The 10,115-nt window shown below is 30.3% G+C and overlaps 1 protein-coding gene across 2 annotated transcripts in view; it reads right to left on the reverse strand.

Moving 5' to 3' along the window:
* Positions 1–10,115, reverse strand: part of LOC106461960 (vigilin-like) — a 23,031-nt gene that overhangs the window by 7,357 nt on the left and 5,559 nt on the right. Inside the window, exons 5-15 of one of the 2 annotated variants that reach the window (XM_022389084.1) lie at positions 9,162–9,269; positions 8,370–8,477; positions 7,458–7,641; positions 5,009–5,148; positions 4,525–4,629; positions 3,758–3,958; positions 2,817–2,948; positions 2,173–2,391; positions 1,623–1,709; positions 1,212–1,346; positions 537–755 (exon numbers count right to left, since the gene is read on the reverse strand). In XM_022389084.1, the coding sequence (XP_022244792.1) occupies positions 537–755; positions 1,212–1,346; positions 1,623–1,709; positions 2,173–2,391; positions 2,817–2,948; positions 3,758–3,958; positions 4,525–4,629; positions 5,009–5,148; positions 7,458–7,641; positions 8,370–8,477; positions 9,162–9,269 (1,638 nt within the window). Of the gene's footprint in view, positions 1–536; positions 756–1,211; positions 1,347–1,622; positions 1,710–2,172; positions 2,392–2,816; positions 2,949–3,757; positions 3,959–4,524; positions 4,630–5,008; positions 5,149–7,457; positions 7,642–8,369; positions 8,478–9,161; positions 9,270–10,115 lie in introns of those variants that run through there. The other variant, XM_022389085.1, reaches the window with a different exon arrangement.

Below are 10,115 nucleotides of genomic sequence, written 5' to 3' on the forward strand. Positions count from 1 at the left end.
ACATTGTTTACTGTAAACATTTTTTTTTTTTTCCTACAAAAGTATTTAATCCATATAAATATTCATTACTACCGTTGGTAAAAAAAAAAAAAAAAATAATCACAGTAAACAATGTAAAGATTCTCAAGTCTCACACAAATTCTAATAGACTTAGCATGCTGTTTTGTACTAAAAATGAAATCTTCTTTTGACTTTTAATGTAATAAGAATTAGTATAAGTTAGAGAAATATCTTTTTCATTTCACACATTCTTATTTCATAAAATCTACTTTAATGCAAAACTAATCCACCACACTCAACTCAATATTACATAATACCTTAAGCTTTCAGATAGAGCTGTTTTAATAAATTCCCTCAAGTTTTTAAAAATAAATCACTAAAGAATACAGTTTGAAAAATATAAAGAATATTGACTTTGCCAAAATCACCAATTTTATTAACTGTGTCTTAATAATTTTATACATCGGTGATGAAATTTTGTGTGTAAATACGAAGATTGATACAGGATACATATATAAAATTATTTTTTAACTTACACGTCTGCAAATAATCTTATAAATATCTTGCATGGCAGCTTCAGCACACTGCTCATATCCAGTAATGGTGAGGATTCTGTTGTCTGGATCTTTTTTCGGAATGTGTATGTGCACCTTATGTGTTTGTTCGATTCTGGATATCACAGACCCTTTCAGATGAATGATGTGTCTGTAATGGTTGTGACTAACTCTCTTGTTCAACTGAAAACTACGTAACACCTGCATTATAAAGTATGATACAGGAAGTTATAACAACAAAAAATATATGTGACTTTAAAAATTGAGATAAGACAACGAAATATGCATCTTAGAGGACATAAATATATGTATGTATAGCCTACTTAAGCCTAACGCTCAGAAATTACTGAAAATGCCATAGAATGTTAAATAAAAGTACTGCAAGTTATGAAGACTAACTCATTCAACCTAAAGAGGGGTTAAATCACCAACATCCAGGGATAATCTTTTGTAATTACTTCTTGTTTTTATCTCATGTTCAAAGTAATAATTAAATATTTTAAATATATCACTACCTATTTTCCTATAAAAAAAAATACAAACAAAACAAGACTCGTTAGTACCAAAAATGCTGGTGAAAGACTAGAAACATAGTTCCTAGAAACTTCTAGTAATTAAACATCAAACATAGAACTACTTTACAAAACCAGCACTAACTAAATCTTCCATCATGTCTTCAAGTATCTTTTTGGCTTCCATTGCTGCCTCCTTGTGGCCAGTGATCGTGATTGTTTCTTTATCCTCATCACTGTTTGTCGGAAAAACAATTCGTGCCCCCGTCTTTTGTCGCACCTAGTGTTGTGCAAGAAAACCCTTGGCAACATTAAAACTAATACAAGTCTTACAAGTTATGTAGGTGTTATATAAAGTTACAATTTGTCTTTGTTTTTAAATAATAATAAAAAAAATGATTAAATTAATGCAAAATTATTACTTAAAAAAACGTACTCAAAAATAATGAAAATACTGTACAATGAGAAACAAAGTTAATATTTTCTATATAAATCATTTACATGAATTACAACCATGTAGACTTTAAAATATGAATGATATAACCTTTTCTTTTACCTTCTTAACATTAGCCCCTTTTACTCCAATTAAGAACTTGTGGTACTCAGGTCTAGCTTTCAGTTCTACTGTGAATCTAAATTGTTGCTTTAAAATAAAAACAATATAAAATAATATATTGATGAATATGCACATTCATATAAATACACAAAATAATATTTAATAAAAGATTAATGTATAATGATATTATTTTTGCCTTTTTTTACTTAAAGGAGCATACCTCATGAAGAACTTTTATTATTAGTTATCGTTATCTTACGAGGGAGAAAAAAGGAAATAATGGATAGGATCATGTATTTAACAAATTTATAATTATGTAAAGAATGTGAGCTATCTGTACCCTGTCCACTGCGATGAATCAATTCCTAGATTATCCAAACAAAGCAAAATGTATTTATTGAGCTCATTGCTAATCGCAGCTGTACCAAGGGTAGTGCCAACAAAAATCAGTATGGTCTTGTTGTCAACAGGTTATTTTGGACTTAAAAAACAATAACAATGAAATACAAACAAACCTAAAGATAATATACCTATCGGGTAAACATCTTACTTTTTTCTGTAATAGCTCCGTCAGCTGATGTTTAGCTTTGTCAACATCCTCTTTTGGACCTCTGAGAATGAATTTGTCCTTTATAGAACCTCTTCGTGGAAATACAATTCTTACATACCCACAGTTAGCTGAAATAGAACGGATCTGTTGGCCTTTGATACCAATAATAGATTGATGAAATATGGCTGGGATGATAACGTCCACATCTTCTACATTTCCCTGGACAATAGATACTACACAGTTTAATTAAAAATATGTTAAGTAGCAATAAAAAGCTTACTCTAAAACAATTTTCTAGATTTTGCTAATACTGATACTATTGAGATACTACAACAGTAAGATCATTAATTCATTTTTAATTCACGTTTCAAAGCAATGAACAGGTTTACAGCTCATAAAATATCAGACTATGAGCACTTAGAAAATGCAACAAATAATTTTTGATATTATTTGTTCAATGTGGCTACTTTTAATTACTTGTGTCAAAATTATATTAGTCTTTAATAATTGAAAATCAATCTAAATAGTTTATGTCAGAAAAAGTACATAAAAATTCTGGATTGTAAGGTGTGTTTTTAATAATAGAATCCCCCCCCCCATTTCCATAAAGAAAAAACATTGTTAAAAAAAAACTATATGTTTACCAATTCATCCTGAAGAGATGTAATACGTTTTTCTGATGCCATAACATTTTCTTTTCTGCCAATAATGATTAAAGTATTAGTTTTACTATTCTCTGGAGGCAGTACAATTTTGGTCTCTGTTTCAGTTTCAATCTGGAAGAAAAAACCTTAATTTAAAAAATAAACTATAAGCATCTATACATCAAAAACATATCTACAAAAACTGGAACAGTAAATAAAAACAAGTGTTGCTCAATTAAGTGTTTCTTTTAAATCTACTTTATTGGAAAGAATTTGAAAAAAAAATAGTTGCAATCTTGACATACAGGAAAAAAAAAGGAGAATACAACATAAAGAATAAAATACATCTCTTAAAACAGGTTAAGTAAAATTTGAACTTGACTGTTAATTGTAGATATATGATACAGAAACATAAATAAATACTGTACAAAAAATAATTTGCTAATCAAAATTTACTATCATCAAAAATGCATTACCATTTTATACCTTCCATGGAAAATCTATATGATCTAGAAATTTCAGTTGTTGTGCATGGTTCAACTTAAAATAATATACCCATTTCAAACCATCAAGACTTTAAAATAGGGTTAGCTAACAAGATCAAGTATAATGGACAGAAAGCAAAAAAAAGTCTTAAAAAGTGCAATAAATAGGTGGAGAAAATTTCTTTGGAACAAAACACTGGTAATTTTATTAATGAAGAAAAAATATTGTAATTATGAGAATATTTCCTTCATCATTCTATTTTTAATGTAATTTCCATTTTCAAAGACAATCTTACTTTAAGCAATCCAAATATACAAACAATTAAATTTAAATATCAAATATAGACAAAACTACTGCCTATATTATCCATCAAAGACATGTCTATTGTTGTTCATTTTAGTGTTAAAAACACAATATTAATACCTATAAAAACCAAATAGATATCTAGTACTAACTTTCCAAATTTCAGACCTTCCTTTATCAATTATATACTTCAGGAACTGGCTGTAAACCTGGAATTTATGACAATAATTGTTTGCCAACAAGTCTTGATTCAGTTGAACAAGGTATTGGTAGCAGTTCTCAACATCTTCTTTACAACCTCTGATCCTTACTTTACCACTCTTAATACCTTGTTCTGGAAGCTCGATATTCACCTAAAAAAATTAGAAAATCTCTCCTTTAAATGGATTTAGAACTGAACTTTTTTTTATGTAAAATTTATATACTATATTTTGGAAATATTTTAACACTAAAATAACTAGTTTTTATATATGTGATTTTTTTTCTTTCTATTGAATAAGAATTACATAATGTATATCATATTCTGTAATTCTGTTTGAGAAAATAAACACCCATAATGCACTCCCAAGTAAATGGTAGATGAAATCTGTTGAATCCGGCAAATTTAATGGGTGGATTGAAAGAAATCATTTTGGGAATATATGCAGTAAAAATTAACACAAACCAGAGTTGAAAAAGGCAACAAATAAGTGAACATTAACAATAGACTCAAGCATTTAACTAAATATTCATAATCATGGGAATTAATTTATATCAATCTATAAATCATTAATGATGTCCATTACTTTTATTCTGCTTATCAAGTACGTAAACGAGAAAGAAAACACTCTTACTGTTTTCCATACTTATCTATAATGTAGAAAACAAAAATAAGTTTGTTAAACACATAATAAAATAATTGTAATTTGAAAATAATTACCTGGTTAAACTTGTCTCTAATATTTTTAACTTTTTCGCCTTTGGAACCAATAATATTATCATGAAACCTCTTATCAATCATACACTCTTTTGTAATTTCTTTGTTCTGTAAAACAAAAAAAACAATCATTTCTGAAAGCATTTATGTTTTTACAATAGATGTCACTAGTGAGCATCTTGCTGATACCTAAAAGTATTACCTATAAAATAAAGCAGTGCCTAATAAACAGAATGACTTCCTGTTCATATCACTTTTCTTCTCCACTCACTGTGAACAAAGAGGATTTAGGCTTACTACATTCCTAACCTTAACCGACAACTTTAGATTATAAGTTTTGATTTAGAAGGAATTTTGGAGATATGTAAAGTGTATTATATTTTATAAATTTAGATTTCATGTTTATTTCTAGAATAAGCTATACACAAAGCAATCACGAAATAAACTATCAAAACCTGCCAAGTTAGCTAAATATTTCTACTTTTACCATTTTATGAACCATTTCCTGAAGCTCCTGCTTTACACGTGTCACATCAGCAAGATTTCCTTCTATCCTGATGAGGCTTCTTTGCTCAGAATCAGAGGAAATGTGAGCCATGATTAGAGTTTCATTCTGTAGCCCATATACTATTAGTGAGAGATTTTATTAATTACAATTACAGCAACTGAATAACAAAAGTGCAACATCAATTGAGTTTCTTAAGCCTTCAACCATGGCATTACTTTATTCACTTTAAATGAGTTGAAAGAGAAAAGATTTGCCTATACAGTTTAGTTTTTGTTTTTGTATGTTTCACAAAGTGGTGATCACACGTAGATGGACTCTATTTTTACCATACTTGATTTTAATTTTTTGCCTTATATTCAAGTCAAATCAATGCTTTTTTTCACTCTAACAGTCTTACTATCATGACGATCAGCCAGCTTGTGTTTCATTATTCTGTTTCCTTCTATAAACAAACTGTTCACTTTTTGTTTCAACTTGACACTGAGATTTATCTTTGTTATTCTACCTATACAAGCCACTGTGTCTGTCCTTTCTACATACTAGGTCTTATACTGGTTGCAAAGATCAAGTAACTGAGTGTCAGGAGTGTAAAGGTACAATATTTGAGTAACTTATACTGGTTGCAAAGATCAAGTAACTGAGTGTCAGGAGTGTAAAGGTAATGAAGTAGCTTTACTGGAGTACAATATTTGAGTAACTTATACTGGTTGCAAAGATCAAGTAACTGAGTGTCAGGAGTGTAAAGGTAATGAAGTAGCTTTACTGGAGTAACTTTTTCAGTATCTACTTTTTAAAAAGTATTTTTATATTTTCAAATACTTTTACTCTAACTTAAGTAATTTTTAGGATAATTACTTGTACTTTTACTCCACTACCTTTCATTTTATACATTTCGTTACTATTCTCAAAACTCAAATTTGTGGCAGGCAGTCAAAACATTAAGCATGGGCGGGAACTCTGAAACTACAACATAGCTTCGGGAAAAGGGGCCTAGAGACATACCTGGCATGCTCTGTTAATGGCATGAAGATTTTCAAGTCTTTCCGCAGCCTACCTGATAAAGCCATATGTTTGAAAACGCCACTCCCTTCTGCTGCCTGCGAGCATCTCTTCAGTTGTGCAGGGCAAACTTCCAGCTCTCTGCATGCAAGGCTTGAGTTTGGTAACCTTTAAAACCAGTTGCTTCGCAAATTGAATAAGAAATTTTGTGCATAATATAGTTGGTTTTTTTAATTCCTCATATAGTTTATTCTGAAATCATACGATTTGTACAATATTCATTATCGGTATTACTGTTGTAATGAGTTCATGCACAGTTGCCTGCATAAATTAGCTGAAACCCTAAGTGTTGTTGTGAATATCATAGTAATCAATTATATACAACAAATGTGTTCTAGATAACTAAAAGAATGACAAATCTTGCATCACTGGTAATTTATGTTGTTTGGTAAATCTTTTCCATACAGGATTTTGTTTCTAGACCTCATGCCCCGCAACATACATATAGGGTTTGAAAGAACTGCAGATGAGTGTACTCTTTACTTTTGTTACTTAAGTAGTTATTCAGTAGATACTTTTTTACTCTAACTTAAGTAACTTTCAGGATGGATACTTTTTGACAAAGTACTTTTACTTGAACTTGAGAAACATATTTTAGTACTTTTTCTACCTCTGCTGTGTGTTCAGTTTATCCTTCAAGTACTAAACATCATTACATTTGACTTACCACCCCAGTAGTCCATTTTGACATACTAGTTCACTGTCTGTATTTTTTTTTCTTTTTCATTAGGAGTAAGTAGCTTGTAACTGATGTGGCTCAAGTACCATCATTTGCTCTTTAATTTAACATATATTATATGAGAGTCTTGGAAACTGAATTAAAATCAGATTAATAACATATTCTCATCCTTGTGTATATCATATTGAATAAACCCCTTAAGTTAAAGAAATAGTAAAGAAAAACTAAGTCTGTAATATAAAAGAAAATGTTGACAAATTTGTGAGCCAAAACAAGCACGTCTGTACAGTACTACTGCTAATCGAGAAGTGATTAACAAGTGAGAGAGCGCTGGTTATGACAGGGGTTGTGTCATGCTCCTATTGGTGGAGAGCTGCTGCATAATCATTTACATGTGGATATGCAGAAACGGGGGGTGGAAGGCTAGTGGCGAGTGTTGAAAATTTGTGCTAATAGAGGGAAGTACTAATCAAGAAAAGCTATTTTGTGAGAGGAGGTAAGATATTATATCAGAATTAAAGAGTTAGCTTTTGCACCAGAATCCATTTCACTGTTCCTGCTCTGTAATTTGTACCTTGATTATATTTGTTGGCCCTATGTATGTGATACTTGTCTTCTGGGATGGTTTTATAGATTTAACTTCTTTAATTAATTGTATAAAAAACTGTCCTGAACAGTAACTGTCTTTACCATTGTCTCTATATTTCTCTGCCACATGCCTGTAGTAATGTGGATTCACATGAATTTCTTCATACGTAAAGGATGCCTTTAAGTCTGCGATCATATTTTCCAAAGTCTTACTAGCTCTCTCAAGTTCACACTGGGGTCCTTCCAACTTGATTTTGCTTGCCCTGTTGTTGAACTCTACAAGAACCTAAGGACAACGAAGGTTTTATAAAATCACAGAGATACACGTCCAATTTCAGCATTAATAATATTACTGCAAAAAATTCCAATGTAAATAAACAAAAACATGGAACATAATTTTCAAAATGGAATTTTCAAAGCTCAGGAATGGGCACTTAACACTTCAGAAAGTTCTTTATAGAATTTTTCTTGCTACATTAATTTTGAACCCTGATTGATTCATGTCGCACAAAACAGTGAGTGAAAATGATACAAAAGTTAGTGATGTAACGCGTGATATAATGAGGTGTATGCAACAAGTACTTTGGATTTTTATATTTTGTTTTCTTATATGTAGAACAGCAGGTAAAATATTTAGCCTGTTGAAATTGTGTGACAAAAAAAACGATTTGCGAGGTATTCTTATATATGTGCTAAAAATATAAGAACTTGGATGTTGAACATAAAAAAAGATGTTCAAATATTTGTTTTTTGACAAGTAAATCTACATTTCTTTATTTATTTTTATACATATACCTTTTATTTTACTTAGCAGATCAATTTTGAATCATTTCACTAAAACATTATATATTCTTAACCATAGAATGCCAACATTACATTTTCAATCATTAACACAGAGTAATCCCATGCTAGCATTTTAGGGTTAACAGGGGGTATACTTTCCAATTTAAAACTTACTTAATATTGTTCATTATAGACTCTACGTACTGTGAACAATAAAAATAAGATTCTCACCATAGGGAAGTCTTGAATCACATGTTTGATACTTGCTCCCTTCCTTCCTATGATATATTTATGAAGCCAACTAGGTGCACTCACTTCAGCCACTATCACCTTACTAGCCTGTTGGCCAAATTACAGGAAACATCTCATATTTTCCATTAAAGCTGGCACATAAATATTTAGTTAAACAACAAATAAGTATTTTGTTGATAACAGTTAAGTGCAACCATTAATTTGATAAATAAAAAAAAGAAAATAAACGTATTTAGTGTTATTATTTTAACATGATACAATTATCTCAAAAAAATACACGCAATACTTTAACATAACAGAGTTTCCAGAGAAAATACATATTTTATTGTGTAATTATCTTAACATAATAAGGCACACATAAAAAAAATATGTAAATATTTTAAGATCATATACATGCTTTATTGTAAATAGAGATTTTTAATTTCACCAACATGTTTGAAAAGTATAATTTTTCACACACTGCCATATGAACAACAAAATATATACATATAGTTACTGAAATATACTGACACAGCAAAACTTCAGCAATAAGTAACTTTAACTTAAATTTCATTTAATTTAAGCAATCAACAGTAAAGTTCTGCACACTTTGTATTATTAACTATTTCTGCTTTAAACATCTAGGCAGGAATTTTAATTTTACTACTCTTTAACTTGATGGGAAAGCAAATTAAAAATAATATCATGACCTCAATACAACCAATAACAAGTTACAAGCTTCCTTCAGTTAAAACCTGTTAACAAACACTTGGTTGTTTAAAACAGCCACACCTCTTCAAATAAATGAGATGGTCCAGGTCCTAATTTCTCTTGATATCTTCGCAAGAAGGTAGTTTCAGATGGACTATGTAAGGAAGGCACTTCAACTGACACACCTGTCTGAGATAAGACCTTCTGTTAGAAAAATGTGCTTTTTTTATCTGACATTAGTATACACAATCTAAAATTTCTGGTGCTAAAAAAAAAACCTAATTAATATTAAAATAGAGTATAAAACATTTTCATATCTTACACGTTGTTGTTTTTATGTCTGAAAACACAACAGATTTATTTTCAGAATAAAACAACTCTGGTATGAAATGTTTCTAATAATGAGTGTGAAGGATAGTTCAGGATATTTTTTCCATGTGTGTGTGTGTGTGTTTTCTGTATTACTTTGAGTTGTGCAGCTAAACTAATATGCGTAATTATATCATAACGAGAACAGTATACGCAAAACAAAAATTATTATTTCTGTACAAAGAGAGTATACAAATGATATTTCAAATTAACACAATCTAACATCCTAAAGGAATTGCTCAGGCAAAACCCTGATACACAAGCCAATCTAGGTGTAGTATATTCTCAACTAAATGATCACTCCCCCCCATATCTGATAAAGCCAAATATTTCCATTACCAACTCTTCAACATATTTTTGATAGTGTAGTAAACTAACAGTAAGTTTATAATAGACAGCACTTTAAGATATATAAACTGCCTTATCATAGGATGTTCATGAAATGTCTTAGCAGTCTAACTTTTCCTTTATTTTGACTCGGGAGTTTAAGAGATACACCAGAGGGCTATTGTTGCAGTGAAACAATGGAGTTGCTTCTTGTGGCGACATGAGGAAAAGTAATAGAACATGTTTCTCATAGAGAGCTACTGTTGAGATGAAACAGTGAAACTGTCTAATTTACATACACAGGGAGGCAATAGTTGAAGAAGGGCTATTGTCAGGCCC

Source organism: Limulus polyphemus, unplaced genomic scaffold (assembly GCF_000517525.1).
Source record: "Limulus polyphemus unplaced genomic scaffold, Limulus_polyphemus-2.1.2 Scaffold1067, whole genome shotgun sequence".
NCBI lineage: Eukaryota > Metazoa > Arthropoda > Merostomata > Xiphosura > Limulidae > Limulus > Limulus polyphemus.